Source organism: Thalia democratica, chromosome 2, assembly GCF_965202585.1.
Source record: "Thalia democratica chromosome 2, ktThaDemo2.hap1.1, whole genome shotgun sequence".
Lineage (NCBI taxonomy): Eukaryota > Metazoa > Chordata > Thaliacea > Salpida > Salpidae > Thalia > Thalia democratica.
In genome coordinates, this window is record NC_139166.1 from 25,231,825 (window position 1) to 25,253,515 (window position 21,691).

Below are 21,691 nucleotides of genomic sequence, written 5' to 3' on the forward strand. Positions count from 1 at the left end.
ACAAGAAAACAAAAAATAAATAAACCTATTAACTAATATAAAAAGTTTTCAAAGAAAAACTTACAAAGTTAAACTTACTTTTGGACCCTTAGAAAGAACGAATTGAATTTATATTTTTTTTTTTTTTTTTTTTTATTAATAATTTAAATAAACTGTACCTGCTGGTAACTATTTCTTTTTTTTGTAATTTATTTTAAAGTATAAGTCAATAATTTGCTTTAAAACTGAAACTTCCAAGTTTAAGTTGGAAGACGCAGAACTTCTATTAAAAAGCTTCTGATTTCAAGAAAGCTGATGTTTTCAGCGAAAATTTATGAGCTATAGAATAACTTTGAACTGAATAAGAAATATATTTTCTTAGTTTTGATTTTTTTTTTTTTTGAAGATTACTTTGTTGATTAAGAAATTTAAAGAATAATAAAACCAGTAATAAAATGAGTTGAAAATTTTATTTTATGAGTATAAACCACAAGTGGTACAGCACTTTTTTCACTTGAGTACGCGATTAAAAACCGAGCCCAAAAGTGCGTAGTAAGACGAAAGCATGTACTTAAAAGTAGCTAGTCTAAAGTTCCAAACATTATATTTAATTATGATTAAATTTACTAATGTTTTCAGATAATCAAAACATTTCTGATTCAGTTTATTTTGTTTTTTAAACTTTTTTTTTTTTAATTTCAACACTACAGTAGCAGAAGAAGCTAAAGATCAAGGGTCGGTTGTTTTTCGACGTATTTATGTAAATAAGCTATTAATTAACTAATCAATGTTTTATAAATTTATAATATTACACCATTATGCTTGTTAAAAACTATCTGATACAAAATTTATAATATTTTAAGTTTTAGTAAAAAAATTGTTAAAACACCATTTTATCTTTTTATTCGTACTATTTTTAATTCTCTTCATTTTCTATTAAATGATTACGTTATTTTCTAAAAATTTAATGCCACATCTAATATTTGTCAATAACTATTTACGAACCTCATAAACTTGTCAAAAAAAATACCAAGTAAAAAGTTTTTAAATTTCATTGAAAAAAATTAAATAAATCAAAAAGTTTTATACTTTTAACTACTCGATAGACTTTTTTCTGGGTACGGGTCAAAATTGCACGAAGACAAAGTTGTACGAGGTTACTAAATTGCATGAAGGGACAAAACGAAGATGTTTTTGCAAGAAGACTAACTTGCACAAGGCACAAAAGTGCACGCGAAGAAAAAAACTGCACGAAGACTATTTTGCACCAAAGGTCATTTTTTGCAACAGTTAAAATTTCGCTGAGAGGGTCATTTTTTCACGAGAATAAAAAAAAAACATAAACAAGTATATAAAAAAAAAACACAAAAAAAAACTCAAAGATAAATTAATAAACAAACAAAAAGAAAAAAAGTTACTGACCGAGGGTAAGGGTTAGTGGTAACGGTGATAGTAATCATTTAAAAAAAATGACTAATAAAAGTTATCATAAAAAAAATGAATGGATAAAAATAATTTAATTGAAAAAGAGGCTACCAACCTAGGGTAAAGGTTAGGGGTAACATAATAGTAAAAAAAGTAATTAATTAATAATTAATAAAAAAAATTATAAGTTACCGTTTGAGGGTAAGGGAAAAGGGTGACAGTGATAGTAAAAAAAAAACTATATCAAAATTTTTTTTTAATTAATTTAAAAAATTAAAACTAAAAGTAATAAAAAATTCAACTCGTGCAAAAATTTATCCGTGCAAAAGTGTCTTCGTGCAATTTCGTACGCTCGTGCAAATTCGAAAACTATCCATTTTATTTATACAACTCGGCCCGTAGTTTATAAAAGGCTGCAAAACTGTGAAATTGAAGATTTTTGATCGATAGACTATGATAGCAGTCACGTGTTCAAAAAGGATCTTTAAAAAAACGATCCGTATTCAGTAAGGAGTAGTAGAAGATGAAATACAGATAAGAGTGAGAAAATGGACTTGTAAACAGCTAGTTAAGGATAACAAGATAATAATAGTGTTAATAATTACCCAACTTCTGTCAATTAAGAAGAAAAACTAATTTTTATAACAGCTATGGAACTTAATGATTCAGTTTTAATAAACTTGAAATTATTTTGAATGAAACATAACCTTAGCAACAACAAAGAGTGTCTACATAACCTAAAATAATTCAAACCTGGCTACTATAAAAGGGCCATTATCAAGATTTTCTAGCTCTAAGTAGATTTCAATTGCAATATTAGTTATTTTTATTTAGCTTAGGTTTAATATGTTATTTCTCTTTTATACTTATGACTTAATCTAAGGTATTTAACAACCACTTATGATTTTTGTTATTTATGTTAAACTAAAACTTGATACAATATTTATTTTCTATATATGTGTTTGAATCAAAAGGTATTTTGATACCAAATACAATGATTGTCATTTTGGTAAATGTTTAACTTATAGTCAGATTTTTTGTAATTTTGTATCTTTTTTATATTAAGCAAGAGAAAATTTGAGCAGGAAAAGTCTTTTTTTTTGTTTATACTTGCAGATAAAATGGTTTAGTGTTAAAGTATTAGTTTTGAAAACAATATTTATTCTTCAAAAACGCGTACCCAGCAAAAGATTACAATACATGATGAAGTAGTACTACATTTCCGACTTTTTCAAAATAACAGACTTTCTTAATATATATGTTTTGGGCAAATCTAAATTGATTTTAGTTAAGGTATGACCATTTTATTCGGTTTTAGAATACAATTATGCCTTTTTTTATTTAAACTTTTGTTGACATATTACTTTTAAAAATCCAGTAACTTGATAATTAAAAATATTTTGAACTTTTCAGTGTTACTTCTGTAGTACATTTGAAAGTTTTTAACTTTTGAAAGCTAATTAAAATAAACAGTAGATCAAATAAAAACGGCTTATTGAATGAAAACCTAATTAAACACTTCTACAGCTTTTCTTTAAATAATACCCAAAAAACAAACAATGCACGCCAAGTTTGAAAAGATTAATGGTAATCTTAATTCCGAGCTTGACATTTAATTGCAGATGGCTGCTCGCGTAGCTAGAATAATTATAAATCTATTTATGATTCATCTAATGATTTTGAACTTTTGGTATTATTTCTTTTTTCTGGTAATCCAATTTATTTTTCATGTAATTAAAAAAGTACAAAACAGATGTAAAAAAAAACGTATATGTAATTTTTTACTAATTATGCTTGGAACATTTAAAACACTTAACTAATTTAAAATACTTCAAATGCTTTTAATATTTTTTCAACAAACAAAAACTTTCAATTTAGTTTAACAGTAATTGATGAATTTAAAAGTTTTAGTTACTTTAACCTAGAATAAATACCAATAAGTAGAGCAATATATCTAAAGAATCGAAGCCTTGCAGAATTTATAGTAGCAGGTAAGCATAAACTTCATAGTTTATAAAAGTTAATATAACTACTTAGAACAATAATTTTTTTGTGTTTTTTAATAGTTATGAAGAGTATAACTTAAACTTTTTGTCAAAAAGTATAAAGTTTAAGTGTTTTTAAAATAAGTTGTTAAGTTTTTACTAAGCTGTCAACAACAAAAATTATGGTTCTACACTCTGCAAAATTTACAAGTTTTAGCAATAAAACAGTTAACAAAATATAAGTATACTCATTATTAAATAGTTATATTTAAAAGAGTTAATTGCTAAAACTTTTATAGTATCAAAAATAACTTTTTTTTTGATAACCTAAGTAAATTTAGCTAAAAAAAAATCTTTATGTTTTACCAAAAAACATTGTTTAGCTATACACTATCTTATACGATTCAATCTTACAATTTCTTTAATTGTGTAAAGATTGATCTTACAATTTCAATAATAAGTATTATTTTTAAATTTTTTTCAAATATCAAGTACGCAAAACAGTAAATTCTGCTCTACTTTATATTAAGAAAATGTCTTTTAATACATTTTTCTGTTTATTTTAAAAGTCTACAATTGTTACAACACCATATGTAAAAAACCATAAGAAAAATTTTATACATAATGATAACACCTGCTTCTTTTTATTTAAAAAATAGTTTTAGATTTTCTCATTTTTTCTAACTGTTTTTCTATTCATTTTACCTCAATTTTTATACCTATTGTATATTGTTTAATGAAAATATTTAAAAATAAGTTAATTATATTTATTTAAACATACTTAAGGGGTACTACACAACACAAACATGAATATTTGTTGAAATGAAGCACAAGGTCTGTAAATTTTTTAGTAGTCCCTTAAGTAACTACAAATTCTTTCGTAAAACAAAGTTTAGGTAGCTAAATTGTTATTATAAATTTTAGTTATTGATTTTTTCCTAAATTGTTCCTTTTAGACACATTTTTAGTTTATATGACAAAATTAAAAAAAAAACCTTTTTTTTGAAGAAATCTAAACAAAAAAAATCTTTATGTTTTACCAAAAAACATTGTTTAGCTATACACTATCTTATACGATTCAATCTTACAATTTCTTTAATTGTGTAAAGATTGATCTTACAATTTCAATAATAAGTATTATTTTTAAATTTTTTTAAATATCAAGTACGCAAAACAGTAAATTCTGCTCTACTTTATATTAAGAAAATGTCTTTTAATACATTTTTCTGTTTATTTTAAAAGTCTACAATTGTTACAACACCATATGTAAAAAACCATAAGAAAAATTTTATACATAATGATAACACCTGCTTCTTTTTATTTAAAAAATAGTTTTAGATTTTCTCATTTTTTCTAACTGTTTTTCTATTCATTCTACCTCAATTTTTATACCTATTGTATATTGTTTAATGAAAATATTTAAAAATAAGTTAATTATATTTATTTAAACATACTTAAGGGGTACTACACAACACAAACATGAATATTTGTTGAAATGAAGCACAAGGTCTGTAAATTTTTTAGTAGTCCCTTAAGTAACTACAAATTCTTTCGTAAAACAAAGTTTAGGTAGCTAAATTGTTATTATAAATTTTAGTTATTGATTTTTTCCTAAATTGTTCCTTTTAGACACATTTTTAGTTTATATGACAAAATTAAAAAAAAAACCTTTTTTTTGAAGAAATCTAAACAAAAAAAATCTTTATGTTTTACCAAAAAACATTGTTCAGCTATACACTATCTTATACGATTCAATCTTACAATTTCTTTAATTGTGTAAAGATTGATCTTACAATTTCAATAATAAGTATTATTTTTAAATTTTTTTAAATATCAAGTACGCAAAACAGTAAATTCTGCTCTACTTTATATTAAGAAAATGTCTTTTAATACATTTTTCTGTTTATTTTAAAAGTCTACAATTGTTACAACACCATATGTAAAAAACCATAAGAAAAATTTTATACATAATGATAACACCTGCTTCTTTTTATTTAAAAAATAGTTTTAGATTTTCTCATTTTTTCTAACTGTTTTTCTATTCATTCTACCTCAATTTTTATACCTATTGTATATTGTTTAATGAAAATATTTAAAAATAAGTTAATTATATTTATTTAAACATACTTAAGGGGTACTACACAACACAAACATGAATATTTGTTGAAATGAAGCACAAGGTCTGTAAATTTTTTAGTAGTCCCTTAAGTAACTACAAATTCTTTCGTAAAACAAAGTTTAGGTAGCTAAATTAATATTATAAATTTTAGTTATTGATTTTTTCCTAAATTGTTCCTTTTAGACACATTTTTAGTTTATATGACAAAATTAAAAAAAAAACCTTTTTTTTGAAGAAATCTAAACAATTATAATATATATAGATTGAAAGTGAATTAGCCGAAAAAAAGTTAAAAACATTTTTACTAGATCAAGTTATTTAGCACGCTTACCATAGTTCTTATTTCTAATAATTATACGATAAAAGTTTGTAAACAAACTAGACTAGTTAAATATATTTTAAATGATTTTAAACTGTTTTCCTAGTTTTCCTAATTGTTAATCTAGATTCTGAATCAATAAAAAAAAACTTGAAAGCTACTTTTCATAACAAAAATGTAATTGTGGAAGATAATTACTTCTTACTATCACTTCTGTAGTATAAAGATAAACAAGATCAGTATAAAATAAATTAAAATCCTTCTTTGAAGCAAATATTCCCTTAACCATTTAGTGTTTTCTTTTTTTTCTTCATTATATATTTTCATTGTTTATATCAGGAGTCGACAAGCATTTGATGGTCGCGGGCCAAATTAATATAATGAAATTATTGGGAAGTTATAAAAAGAGCACGCCCTATAGCTGACGGCAATAGCCCAATATGTAGGCTGTGTCTCAAAGAAGCATCAGCCGTTGTATATGCACTGAAAGACAAGAGATGCCTAAATAAAAGAATCGAATTTGTATCGTCTTGTAGACATATAAAAAAGTCGCTTTTAAAGTTTAACAAGTTTTAATTTCATCTTAAAATAACCTAAATTTCAATTTACATCTTAATTTTATCTTTATCTCTTTCAATTATCTGTCCTAATATATAGTTACTCACTGAAGTTTTATGAATTTTTGCCAGTTTATTGTCGATTGGTAAGTTAATTTTTGCACAAGCCGTTTTGCATGATTTTTGATAGTTTCAAAATTACGTCATAATTTATTTATGCAAAAAAATTTTAACTTTCATTCGTGATTTTGTTTTGTGCTTTATTTTAAACTTATTTTGAAGCTGATGAGTGCATAGGCACGAAACTCGAGTCCTTTGAGTTTTACATCTTTAAATAAACCTGTTTATTAATAAAGCCCTCAAGGTGGGCTCAGTGTGAAAAAATTTAATTTTTTAAGTTAAATAACTTAATTCTATATATATATATATATATATATATATATAAAGGTTTATTTAAAAATGTAAAACTCAAAGGACTCGGGTTTCGTGCCTATGCACTCATCAGCTTCAAAACAAACTTGAGTGCATAGGCACGAAACTCGAGTCCTTTGAGTTTTACATCTTTAAATAAACATTTTTATTAATAAAGCCCTCAAGGTGGGCTCAGTGTGAAAAAATTTGGTCTATAAGTTAAATAACTTATTTCTATATATATATACTATATATAGTATAAGCAGTAACTATATGTAGTATTAAAACTAAGTATTAACGCTAAAATTTTTGCGAAACAAACTTAGCAGTGTTCAAATAATAAAAGTACTAAAAAAGTATGTAGATTACTTTTGGTTAACTAAAAAATGATTAATTATATTTAACCTTTCTCGCTAAAAACATTTTATAAACTACTATATCAAAGTTTGAACCATTAGGAAACTTCATTTATTAAATTGTCTAATCATTATTTTAGAATAGTACAAAATCTGAAGTTATTATTTAACTAAAGATTTAGACATGTTATCAACTAATTTACTGCGAAATAATTTTAGTTAAATATTATTTCATATGTTTTTATATTTGAATGCAACCTTAAATTCACGTTGATATTTGAGATTTTGAGACTTTTACTCAAATCAATTAAGACAATTGAAATAGACAGAGAACTGTTTTACTACCACAGAAAAGCTTACTTAAAAATTTCAGGTACAAAATGTAAGTTTGGACAGTTAACCTTTTTTGAAAACGGAAAGTGAAAAAATACAAGTTTCAAATACAAAATCTCAAAGTTTCAAATTCAAAAAATACAAGACAGGAAAAGAATTTTTTTATTAACTCTAAAAGCAAGTTTGACAATAAAAAAAACAAAAATAATAAATCTTAAGTTTAAATGTGATTTTAACTTGTAGTAGAACTTAACGATAGGTGATTGGATTATTTTCTAAACATGTGTATAAATTTAGATCAATAATTGATTATTAATTCTTTTTGATAAAAAAGTTGTTATATTTTGTTCATTTAAAAGACTAAAGTATTTTTTACCTCTTTTATTAGAAACTTTTATGTGTTTTTTCTCGTTGATAAAAGAATGCTTTTAATCTATACCTAGATATTTTAAGAATTGTTGCAAATAAAACATAAAACTATTTTAAAATCATCTTTTTTAAACGAAAATAAATCTTTAATGTTTTACCTTGAAACTGTGTAGACCCATCATAAAATTTAAGAATATTGGCCATATTTCTTCTTATATAAAATCAAACAAACATAGATGTATTAAACATCAGTGAAAGTTGTTAACTGTTATTCAACAACTTCGTGTTTTAAAACCTTTTACCTTAAAAATATTAAAAGTTTACAAAATTAGTTTGCCTAACAATATGCCTGAACAACAACACTATACTATTGGTTGCTTTTTGTTTTTGTGTATATAGTATATTTGCATTTACTACTTCACACTTACCAGTGATCTAACTTTTTTGTCGGCCTTGTTTTGTATAAGATTCGACCAAGTCTTTATTTGAGAAAAAACACTTAGTGGGTCACTATTGTGCAGACAATGCTGCTAAAAGCCTATAAGCTTTTTATTTTTAGATAAAATGATCAAAAATACAACAAACTAGTAAATAGGTTTTTCTCATAAAAAGCTTTTAATAATCGGATCTTGATTTGAAAAAAAGTTTAGCTTAAGTTAAACTCCTTTAAAATGTTTAAAAAGTTAGTCGTGGGAACGAAATAAATTACAAAAAAATACTTTTAAAGATTGTTGTTCAGACTTTTTAACTTAAATTTTTGTACTATTCTATGTATGTTCAATTTTTTAAGAAACTTATTTTGCAAGAACTAAAATAACGTTTACATTTATCTTTTACTTTTTTTAGCTTCTTAAAAAACTAAAGTGTTTAACCTCTTTTTAATTTGTGACTTTTTTTATAAGCTAAGTTTTTTATTTAACTCTGAAGTACGATAATACAAATAACAACGACGAAAACAAGTAAGATTGTGATTTATTTTTATTATAACTTCAAAGTTTACTTTTTAGCTAAAAAAAATATCATAAAGCGTTACTTACTTATCAAAGTTAAATAGTCTAAAAAATACTGAACACCTAAAATTAATTACGATACTAGTATATTATAATCTATAAATTCTTTATAGAAAAATGGCAGTTTTCTTGCATGAAAATAATATATTGTTAACAATTTTCAATTTCATTTATTTCTTTTTGATTTAATTTGTTGGTAATTTAGATTGAACTGCTTAGTATAAAAAGACTTTTCTATCAAAACTACATGTGCTAAGTTATGTTTTCATTATCAACTTAATATAATACTAGAACTATTTAAAAATGGCATATAATAGCAGTCTAAAAGTATGCCACTTTTATTTTTATTTTTTGTTATTATTGCTATTACATTTTTATTATCAACACTTAGTTAGCCATCAAAACCTTGGCCACTTAAACTGAAAAAATATAACGAAGATTAGAAAAAGAAAAAAATATTACTAAACATTCACTTTGTTTAAAGTAAAAAAACATAGTTTAGTTTAAAATTTATAGATTAACATAAAAATAAAAATTTAGTATATAAAACTTAAATAAAAACAAATTATACAGTAATCTTCCTATATTGTACCAACATATGTTTCTGTGTGTTAACGAATCAACACACTTCAACTGGGTTCTGTAAAAAATAATTACTGTAATGAGAGAATAGAAGCATAGAATAAAGTAGGTGTATACATGTTTTCATTATAATTAAAATAAAATAAATTCTAAAAAAAATTACAGGTTAATAGTTAATAATAGGTAAAATACTTAAAGTTAAATCCGACTGTTATAAAACTATATAATATGTTGGTACAACAAAGGAAGATTACTGTATAACTTGTTTTTATTTATATCCCAGTGGACTTACTAGGATCTTTTGTGAGCAAACGATTAAATCTACATTTTGAACAGGTATATAAAACTTATCAACTTATTTACGTTAATCTCATCAACACTTTTAATTATCTAAGAGTTCCAAAAATAACAAAAACAGTTTAAATAGCAAAACTGATTTTCCATTTTAGCATCAACTTCCAACTTCTCACAAGTAAAAGTCCCTTTCTGCAAGAAAAACATACTGAGACGCTAAAGTCAATCATTTCAGTTATTTTGATGCAAAAATCAGCAACATAGTGAATCACGCACTTCTATATCAAAATAGGGTTCTCACAAGAATTAAAAATTCAAAACAACAATTAAAAATTTAAGGCTTATTTTTCTTCTACAACAAAAACCACCATGATATACAACTTCAGAATTTGGTTCTGCCGATTTTAAAAACCGATTTTTTTCTTTATTTATTTTTGATCTTTTCCAAGGCGTAATCGAGACAATTAAAAAGTACAATATCAGAATTTAGGTACAGACAATAGTCAGAAATAAAAACATTAAAATTTAACTACGTTGACAACGTTGACCACAAGATAATAAAAACCAAACCTCTAAAAACATACTAACAATATATAGGCCAAAAAAATACTTATTGAATACATTGAAAAAGGACTTATCATTTATAAAGGAAAGGCGCTCCTAATAAAACCAAACTATGGAATAAATTAGATTAAACAAATTAAATCAAAGGTTTATAAGGAAATCACAAAACAAACTACTTAACAATATTACTAGCAAAAATCTTATTTAACTAAGTTTTTCATTTTTAATTGAGATTTGTCAATTTTTTTGCAAGAAACTAATTCGTTTGTAAGTTTTTTCTACATTTCAACAGAGCATTAGAAAAGTAATAATGCTAAAGATCATTATCAAAATGGTGTATGTATATAAATTTTTAGTTTTTACCGCTCAGTATATATTTAAATTTTTTGAGGTTCATAAATGGATTGTAAACAAATTTCTATTACACTATTAACTAGTTTAAAAAAAGTGATGAGATTTTTTGTATTCTAAATATTTGATATTAAGTTTTGTTAGTCTATCAAGGTAAGAAGTTCAGAAAAGTTGCAGCGTTAGAAAATTATTCTTGTATTTTTTTTTGATCAGGTTCTAAATAATTAGTATCTTTTTTTAAGCATGGAAACCAGATTGTATTGTATTCTAACTTAGGACGAATGTATACGAGATATAACTTTTCAAGGATGTTTATATCCGTAGATTTAACACTTTTTAAAACTTGAAAAGATATAGTTGATGCGAATTTGTAAATGTAATAAATATCGTGATTCTGTTTAAAAAATTTCAGTAATAAAAACTCCAAGATATTTAAACACTTTAGTTGAAGATACGTTTATAATGTTTATCTAAATGTCAAAAGTAGATATAGTACTATCTTTTAAGTGTTTAGTACATTACATTTACTAGGGTTTGAGTTTAATTTTATTTCTTTTAGCCAATGTAAGTTTTATCTAAAAATCAAGAGAATGTGCCGGAAGAAAACTCGTATGAATAAGAAAATTTTGAAGAAAACCAAAAAGGTAAAAAGTTAGACAACTTTGAGGACTTTTATAGAGAAAAAAAAATCTTTGGACTAAATAGCAAATTATTGCTTTAAGATATTCGCTTGGGACACAAGTTATTTGTGCACGTCGAGATTCAGATCTTTTTTCTAGGAACGTGGACGATTTTTTGAACGAGAAGATGACGCAGGTGTATTATGACGTAGGAGTGGTGATTGACGTCATCTCTGTTCGGATGAGTTGTTACGCTGAATGATTGGCTCGTTTATTAGCCCCATTGATATTGAACTGGTCAATCTCGTGGTTGATATTTCCTTCACGCCGTGTACGTTTTCGTGGCTTCAAAGTTCGTTTACTTTGTTATTTTTAAAGTGTTATTTTAGTTTTAAGAATTTTATAAAGATTTTAAGAGAAGAATATAAAAATGTAAATGAATCTTACGCTTTTAAGTTAGATAAATATTATGGGTTTTTTGTTTTCTCTGCTACTCTGCTATCATTTTACAATACTGTACAAGTATTTGTTAATAAATTTTGTCTGAAAAACTTTTTTAGTTAATTTATGAAGTATCCATCGTTAAATTTTATTTGTTTATGGACCAATAACTTGACAAATAAGTAAATTTGCTAACAGTTCTGATTCTAAAAATCAATAGCTTTTTTGCTTTAGATGGGTATCATGAAGAGTCGCGAGAAAACCAACACCTGAAGTGGAAAACCAAAAAAAAACAAAAAAATAAAAGAAGTTTAAAAAACAACGAGCTGAAGGTATGATTGTTTACAGACCATTTTATTAATTCAAAAAGTATTTCAGTTTAAAAAAAATACTTAAACTTTATATTGAAGCGTTTGTTTTGAATTATTAGGATGTAACAACCTTAGTTTACAATGTACTTTTACAATGTACTTCTATGTTTAGAATAAAGACTTAACTAGTCTGAAAAATACAAACTTTTCTTAAAGCTAAACTTTATTTAAAAACTAATTTTAGGAAAAAAGGAGATGATGAAATTTTTGATGGATTGGAATCATGCATTGAAGATTCCAAACTTCAAGGAAATTTTCAAGACCCCAAGTTAGTCATAATAACAAGTGTTGACCTTAAAAAATTCCCTGAAACTGAAAGTGTGATCGTAAAAAATAAGGATGTGGAGTACACTGGGGAACAAAACAAAAAAGGTTAATATTTTACAAAACATTGGTTTATTTAGTATGTATGCTTAGTTAACTTAAAATTTATAAAAGTTTAGTGTTAGTTTCCTATGATTAACACTGTAGAATATACATTTTTCCTATTTTGGCTCTAAAACTGCGTATTTCACTTAACTTAAATATCAAAACAAATAAATTTAAATATTTTTAGTGCTTCAACGATCGCGAAGTCTTGGTAGGAACACAAACCTGTTTGTACCAACTCTGTGCACAGTGGTTGATTCAAAAAGAATGAAGATGCCCGGAAACCCTGGCTTAATTGACCAACCTACTAGCATTAGACAAAGGATGAAAGCCCAAAGAAACGCAATGAAAGCATCAGCAACCAAAACTGCTAAAAACCCTAGTGCACCAGCTATAAAGACATCAAAGACAATTTTTGTAGAAAAACTAAAAAGCTAAAAAACTGTTATTTAAATAGTTAACTTTTAAACATGTGTAAAAACGACTTGAAAAACCAGATTTTAGTTAACACTAGTTGTTTGTAACTTCATTTCAAACTATAAATTATGTTTTACAATTTTGATTTAAAAAAAACGATTTTTAATTGAAACATTTAGTGTTTTCTCAGTTAGACAAACCCTGGTTTAGAGTAACCATAAGTATTAAAAAACTGTATATTTAAGCTTTATACACGTGCTCAACGTCTTTTAAAAACATTCCCAAAGTTTAAGTTTATACATAAAATCCTTTAAGAAAACATTGAGTTCAATTTTCCTAACAAATGTAAGTAGTTTATAATAAACTGAAAAGAGTAATTACTAACAACAAACTAACACCTGAGCATTTTATATTTTATTGGTTTACTAAAGTTGTAGATTTTTTTAAATGGATTTCACTTAAAAGCAAAAAATTATGGTTATTCAGTCAAGACTTTTTTTATATACAAATAAAATATTTTATATTTATAAATTTATTTTTACTATAACTTTATAAAAATAAACTCTTCAAAACAATTTAAATTGAAACCCTAAAATTTTAAGCTTGAGTTTTTTTGTTTTACATATTAGAGTAAAAACTATGACTTTTTTTTAGCAATAAGAAATAATAAATGTAAATATTGGAAAAATTAAAAAAAAGGAAGCACTAAGATTAAAGTTTTACGCTTTCATTTCATCCTCTACATATAGAATAACAAAAGGTCTATAAATCCAACAAAAATCAGCCTCTACTATCTTCGCAAAAAATGACTTTTGTTAGAAACTGTAAAATTAATGTTTTTTTTAGATGCAACAACTAATTTAGCTAACTCGAAAAACATTTCAAAAACATTATAAATTTTGAAATTTTGATTGCTTGTACGTTTGAAAACTTTTTTGCTTGTCATGTAAACTTAGAACAAACTTTAGTAATTACAATTAGTTTATGTTTGGAAACTAACTTAGATCCTAAAGTTGCGTCTGGTTAAACAAGGCTTCCGAGCTATAGCAAAGATTTTGAAAGTTTGAATTGTTTCCTGTCACTTTAATTCGGACTAAACAAAAAGAGGCGTACAAGTTCTATACTATATTAACAATCTTAAACTTTACTGAAATGCCCTCTAACAAGGAGCGTACCTAGACTTTTTTCTGTGAGGCTGCAAAATTTTTTGTTCAGTAATAATTTCTTGTGTACTAGCTTTTAATTACACACTCTAGAAAACTACATAACGTTATATTAAATAACTATCTAAAAATTTTTTAGGTAAATTAAACGTTTAAATTTAAAACAGAATTCAAAATATTGATAAGTAATCCAGTTCCTTAATACTAAGTAAATAGTTTACATATAAACCTAATGTCCTGTTTTTTATTTAAAATGTAAAAATTTACTCTTACATTGTGAAGCTAACATGAACAACGAAATACTCTATACATAAGAATCTAAAAACGAAATACTAACCAATATAAGTAATTAACTTGTCTTGGTGATACAAAAACATACTCAACGATACTTATTCATGATAAATTACTTAGTCAAATAGTTTCAGTTAAAATAACTTAATTAAAAATCAAATTAAAATCCGAAACTAATTATATTTTTAAAAATACACAAATAGCAGACGTAAACAACTATTTTACAACTGGACGAAAAAATAAACAAATTGTAAAAGTACTGTTTTTATAATGCTGTAAAATTTCAAACAGTATGTAATTTAGTTAAAAGTTTTTAAAGTTAAAAATGAAACCCTTCGATTTGTAAAATTATTTAAAAGTAGTTTTTTTAAACGTTTTTTATGGGCTAATTTTGATTGAAAAGTTTCCTTTACCAAATTGTGAAACTTTAAGACTTTTAGTTTTTTTTTAATAGTTTATACAACTTTTTCTACAAAATAACTTATAAACTACGTCATTTTTGTTGTAGTTTATAACAAAAGATAACCTAACTTTATTTAATATAAAAATTTAGAAAATATCTTTAAAAAAAACAATTTCAATCGCTTTTTTATTACGTTTATCCCTTTTTTTTCAGGGGTCGCACAGGAAACAGAAAACCAGTCAAACAGTTGCTTTTTTACTTATAAATTTGTACAATACTGTGGTATTAACTTATGTCTCTTGTAGCTTGCACTGAAAGTATTTATGGTCAGTAGTAAAAAGAGATTTCAAACACCTAAAAAAACTGTACTTTTTGTTTTAAAAGACCGTACTTGATCTTCAAAAAAATTATTTCTTTTACATTTTGAGGTAGAAAATCAAACAAAGCTTCATATAAATTTTATTTATTTTGCCTAATATTGCCTAAATTCACTATGCTGTTTTCACAGCTTGAATTTTTTTTTACTTATTGTTTTAACATATTTTTTGCCGGATAATAATAAATGTAAGTCTAAAACATTCATAAACTTTTTTTGCTATTCTAATTGCAACTAGAGTTTGGTCTAAACTGTAGTCGAAATGATTTTAAAATGAAGTGTAATTATCATAACCAAAGTGTTACATATTTCAAATTTAAAAAAGTTGGACTAAAAACAACTTAAGCATGCTTAAGAGCTAATCCATACGTTGAGTTGGTGCTTCAACTTTTTTAAAGTTTAAACTTAATATCGTTTGATGATAAAAAAAATAATAATAAAAAATACTTGAAAAAGTTGTTTGTACCTGAATACTTAACTTTTTTTTATTTAGTAAAACGTTGTGTTTTAATTACTGATACTTTGCTAAGTAAACTAATTTTAGCTTTTTGGTCACGTGGTTATTATTTTTTAAAACTGCTTTTTTAATTTTTAATAAACAAAGCTAAGTAAGAAATGTTCATACAAAAAGGAGCTAAATAAATTTAAAAGATGTTATGCAGTGCAAATTGCAAGTTGCTCAAGAAAAAAAAAACAAACACGGTATTGTTGTTGCTTGTAGTTGAACATTTATAAAAGAAAATTAACATTTGTTTCAACAAGAAGTTTGCTTATCTTAAAAAGCATGCGCGAAGCAACATCATCATACGATTATCAGTTTACTTTACTTTTTTTTTTGTACAAGCTTAACGAGAGTTTTGACTTTCATTTATTTTAGATTAAACTTTACGAGCAGAAAAAACTTTTTTTTTGTTTTGTAGAGATTTGGCAGAATTGAGTAAAAACTTTCTTTATCTAAACTAAAATAGTTTTTTTGTTGTATCTGTTTAACATTATTTGCTTATGTTTGCTTTAGCTTTTAACATTTAGTTTATTTCAGCTGTTTATAAGTTTTATTATGTTGTTTATATAATTAAAAGTTTAAAATACCTTGAGGTATAAAACACGTGATTTCTAAATATTTTTTAACAGTTATAAAAAACGAAGTTTGTTTATAAAAACAAAGTATAAAAATTTTGAATTTTTTATGATGAAGCCTTATCAAAACTTTAGATGTTTGGTCTAGAAAAGTTAACACACCAGAAAAGCGTCTCAAACTTAAATAAACAAGCTTTAGGCTTTTTTGTTAATATCAGATGTGCAGAGGAAACATTATGCTCTAATGATTTTTTCTTGGCACAATCTACACAAAAATGTTTCCATGCGCAATTTAGCAATAGCAAGAAACACATTCATTCACATTGCACAGTGTTAAGAACAACATACCTTTAAGAATACAGCTTAGTGATTAGTTTTTCTTTAGCTGTGGTTTTTTTTACTACATATGACACGGCCTCGAGTCAAAAAAGTTATTTATTTATAGTAATGAAAATAAAATACAATGTAACTTCAAACGTAAAAAATTAAGTCTTGTGACAGTGAGATATATAAAATTGATGATAAGCTTTTTACATTTTTCTTTTATTTTTCAAACTATTTCATGAAAGAAAGTTTTTGTTCTCGGTGAGTAAAAATTTTTTGAATTTTTTTTGTTAAAATGCTTTAACAGTGTTTTAATTGAGATTAACACAAATTAAAATAAACAGTGTTTTTTTAAGTATGCCAACTAACACGTTTTTTTGTTTTAAATCTACTACTAACCACTTTCTTAAACTTTAAAAGTAATAAAATAATATAAAGTATTTTATTTATACATATTTTGTTTAAGAAACTATTAGATTATTTGAAAAAAAAGAAACAAACTACAGCATTATAAGTAGTACATACAATAAAGTACTAAGCTTGCAACTCATTCTAACTACAACTTCGGCTTATTATAAACACTCAAGTTTTAAACTCAACCTTAAAACTTTTTGAGCAATCAAGTAGCAACAAATAGAAGGAAAAGCAGCAAGTTGTTGCAATTGAAAGAATGCAATTGGCGGAAGTGGAAGCAAATTCAACGTTTTCTCATTTGTACAGCTCAATATCCACATCGCTCACTTTTTCGCATTCCGCAGATGTAAGTTTATATTTAGTTGCTTGTAAGGGGAAGTTTTGCATGATGACCGAAGTGTGCTATTTGGTGTGCAAACCATATGCAACAGTATTTATTGTTAATCTAAGCTAAATAGCATAAGAAGTTTGTGAGTGCAAACATTTTTGTTAAGGTACAGGTTTTATTTTAAAAAAAATATCTCATTTGAACATTAAGTTTTCAGTTTTTCAGTCAGGTTGTGCAGAATATTTCAAAATTAGTTTGATTTTTTTAATAACGTTTTACAAAGCTCGAATGTAGTTTAATTGCATACGAAGTACTTAAAGTAGCATGCTGGTTTTTTATTGCGTTTCAATGAGAAAATGCCGATGTCATGCAACTATTGATTTGTTTTTTATTTAATGCGGACTGCTGTTCGATGTTATGATGATATTGAAAATTGCAAATGTATATGTTAGTTTATCTAAAACTTTACACATTCTTATTTCTAAAGTAAAGATAGCTGGATTAAAGGCTTAATGAAAATTTGTTCAATAAAGCAAAATAAAGGAAACAATGAATTTAAAATAAAACAAATCTTTGTAATGTCTTAAAAAGTTAAAACAATTATCGAACTTGTTAGTCTATGTAATAATGTTTTTTTAGTTCATTAGCTTAAAGATAATTTGTATGTTGAGGCAAAACTATTTTTAGAAAAAACAACAATTTAAATAGTGAGGTTGAAAAAAAACGGTAGTACAAAATAGTAAGATGTACTTCATCAAAACTTTAAAAATCTCAAAATCATAAAATATATAATTTACAAAAACTAAAGCTGGTTTAATTTTGTGATTTATTTCTTCAACGTTATACAGTTATTTAGTGCTAATAAAATTCAAGTTCTCAAGTAAATCTAAAATAATTTTAAAATGATGCATAATTTTGTACAGGAAATTTCCGATTTTCTTCTAGGAATCGAATTTTGTTTAGCTATATTTGGGCTTTGGATAATAACATGCTTAATCGCTTGCTACATATTAGAAAAGCTGTTTCCTGATAATAAAAAAGTGAGTTTTAGCATGTAATACTACTTTATATAACTACAAGTAATTAAGTTTTCTATAAATAAAACTGTTCACTAGTCTTACTGTCTACACTGTTGATCCAATATGGTAGCACTGTTTATATAATTTTAGTAAGAACCTTTATCGCAAGTTTAAGTACAACTTATTTCATAAAGCTTAGCTAATAAAAAAAGTGAATTTATTAAGTATTGTAAGCATTTAAGCTGTATATAAGTAAAAATTAAATTTATTAGTTGTTAAACTAGCAGAAGTGAGACTTAAAATTTATAAAAAAAGTTTTAACCAAACTATAACATCACTATTTCATTGAACATTTCTCACAATCACTTAAAAAAAAACAATTTCTAGGTATTAAACTAAAACTAAATTAATAAGGATTGTTTTTGGAGAAGTTTTTTTAAAGAATTTAGTATATTTGTAAAATTAAGTATGTTTAGGTTCTTTATTAACCGATTTAATTGATCCTATGCTTTTTAGTTTTAAATTTTTACAATAAATGTAATCAATTAAAAATGTTTAGTTTATATTATGTCAAATATGCTTTTTAATGTTAAGTATTTAATGTTTTTGAAGTATTTTCAAAACAAAATTTGCTTTAAAATAAAAAATCATGTTACACTTCCTCTATTCCTGATAAATTACTTAGCATTCCTCACCAATTACTGTTTTAATTTACATTACCTACTTACAAAAAACAAATTTGTATTTGAAACAGCTGAAATTTAGTTATTAGTAAGGTGTAAAAAATCTTTTTAAGTTCATTAATAGTTTATTTCTAAATAAAAAAAAAAGACTTGTACTCCTCCTGTTATAATAGAAATAATCGTTTAAGACTTAGTTTTGTTTTTTTAATTAAAAGAAGTAGATTAAAACATTTGAGATGATAAACTGCTGTTCTAAACTATATAGATAAGTTTAGAAATAATTTAATTTATAAGTTTAGGTTTTAAAGATAGGTGAAGTTTGTACTAAAGAATAGGTTTAAGAGCGATTTTGACAAGACTAAATAATAAAATATTGCAAGTTTTAAGTTATTTAACAGTTTAACTAAACTTTCATATACATTTTTTTAGATTCTAATTTGTTTTGCAAAACTTTTAAAAACCTAAACAAAATAAGTTTAGGAGAAGATATATACTTAAAAAAAACTAGTATTAATTATCACTCGTTTACTTTAGTACCGCATATTACAATATGATAAACTTGTACATACTGTTCAATAATGTTTTTTAACATCAAGTAAAACTTAAAGTTTTCTGAAAAAAACTATAAATTTGCGTTTATGACTGTTAGTAAAAACTAAAAGATTAAGGAAGCGAACATAATTAACTCTAAGTTTCAAAAAGTACACAAGTTTATAATGATAAAATACATTAAGTTCATTAAGTAAGGTTTTGTTAGCAAAACTTAATTCTACCACGGTTGTTTATAAAGTTTATACAGGTGTATAGATTTAAGATTTAAACAAAGCAATTAATTCTATTTAATAGATGAAGCTTTATTGAAATAATAGAAACATTAGCACATCTAAAGTTGTTTAATACAACTTAAGAAAAAGCTTCATAACCTTTGAAGTAAAAACTTACTTGTAAACATATTTTTCCTTACATACTTGAAAACACTTTTTAAAATAAATATATTTTTTAGCGACTTCAGTTTATACTATAAAATCATAGTAAAACTAAATAAAAAATAATAAAATATAATACTTACTGGATAACACAAAAAAACTAGCTTAGTTTTTAAAAAGTTTTAAGATAAAATTAAAAACTTTCTTATTTTTAATAAAAAAAAACATATAGAACTGTTATAAGTAATTAAAATTTCTATAAAAAGTTATTTTGTTAAGAAACGGATTGTAAAGTCAAGAAACAAGCAAGACTCTGCAAGACTGCCAAATTCATTCGAACTAGCCAATCATATTTCCAGTACGATTATAAATAAAAGAAAAAGTCAACCTTTAACCCTCAGTATTATTGTGTCTAAACTTCCCTACCAAACAGACTCAGAATAGGGGTTTTATTTATTTGTAAAAGTTTTTTCGGTGGAATTTCAAGACTTAATTGAAATTTAAAGCACCTTCAATTACAATTATTTTGAAGAGGATTAGAATGCTACTAGCAAGTTTTATTTACTTTTTATACTAGTACTTAGAAATTCCAAAATTATAAAATTTTTGTTCATAAAACTAACTAAAGCTGCCTTAGTTAAGTTTCTCAAAAAATTTTTTTTTTATTTATTAAGCGCTATAAATGCGTTTTATGTACTACAAAAAGTTTGTTGTTGCTAAATAGTTTGCCTTCTTTTTAAATTTCTGAAAATTCAATCATGTGTTTTTTTGTTTAATGCTATTTTAAAAGTATTTTGCAAACCAAATTCATTTACACAACTAATATCAAAAGTATGAACAGCTGTTGAGAAAAGCCAAAAAAAAAGATAATGTTGAAATTTAATATGTTTTTTTTTACATAGTTACTTACAATAAATACATTTCAGTGTTTTTGACGTATATATTGTTTATTGAACGATGAAAAAAGTGCTTAAAAGGTTTGGTCTAAGGACCTGGTAACATACAGTTATTATAAGAAAATTTTCTGTATAAGCTTATTACAAAACTTGTTTTTTTATTTGTTTATTTCAAAGTTAAAATTTGTGATGTTTCTAAGTAAAGGTAAAAGTAAATTAAAGTTTATGTAAGTTATAATTTTTGTATTAGATTATTTTACAAAATTCTTATTTTAAATGCTTGAAATTTTTGTCGCTTTGTCGCGAAATTAAAATTTCTTGCTAAAGTTGTTGTTTTTTTGTTAGGTAAATATTTTACAAAAAAAATCCAATTGAAGTTTGAAAACTTCATCAAAACTTCTATCAAAACCTATTTAGTTTTGTTATAAGTTTGTATCATAAATATTTTGAAGTGAAATTTTGCAATATTAATTGAAAAAATATATCATGTTTGTATTAAATTCAGATATCAAAATTTGTTGTAAAATAATCTGTTATTTTTTAATCTTGATATATTTCAGTTTTTATATTATATCAACATTTAAAAACTATCTGAAAATATACTTTCACTTGAAATATTTTTATTAGTTTTATAAAAGAACAATAAAGCAAAAGTACTGAACAATGTTTTTTTATGGTGTAGTTGTAAGTAATCTTATGTAACTCCTAAATCATCAATACTGTAAAACCCCGATAAGAGCTATTGTATTGATCTTACTTCCTGTAATTCGCTTAAAACTAATACGCCGTCGCTTTTAAAATTTTCCCTCTCAAATTTATAATAGAAACTAAAGTTTTAAATGTTTTCTTAGTGATGTACTTAAATTAAGTAACTATAAACACTTTTATAACTAATATCTGTGATTTTTTATATTTAATG

The 21,691-nt window shown here is 24.6% G+C and overlaps 1 protein-coding gene across 1 annotated transcript; it reads left to right on the top strand.

Annotated features, from left to right (window-relative positions):
- Positions 1-17,016: 17,016 nt before the first annotated feature.
- On the top strand, positions 17,017-21,004 carry LOC145829769 (uncharacterized). The gene is made up of 3 exons (XM_082937638.1): positions 17,017-17,266; positions 18,172-18,288; positions 20,156-21,004. Exons 1-3 carry the CDS (start codon positions 17,177-17,179, stop codon positions 20,318-20,320), a joined length of 372 nt encoding a protein of 123 aa, XP_082793764.1. The 5' UTR covers positions 17,017-17,176; the 3' UTR covers positions 20,321-21,004.
- Positions 21,005-21,691: the final 687 nt, after the last annotated feature.

Coding starts and splice junctions, on each gene's coding strand:
- LOC145829769 (XM_082937638.1), top strand. CDS start 17,177: ATGCAATTGGCGGAAGTGGAAGCAAATTCAACGTTTTCTCATTTGTAC. Junction 17,267..18,171: donor CTTTTTCGCATTCCGCAGAT/GTAAGTTTATAT, acceptor AATTTTGTACAG/GAAATTTCCGATTTTCTTCT. Junction 18,289..20,155: donor TGTTTCCTGATAATAAAAAA/GTGAGTTTTAGC, acceptor TATTTTGTTAAG/AAACGGATTGTAAAGTCAAG.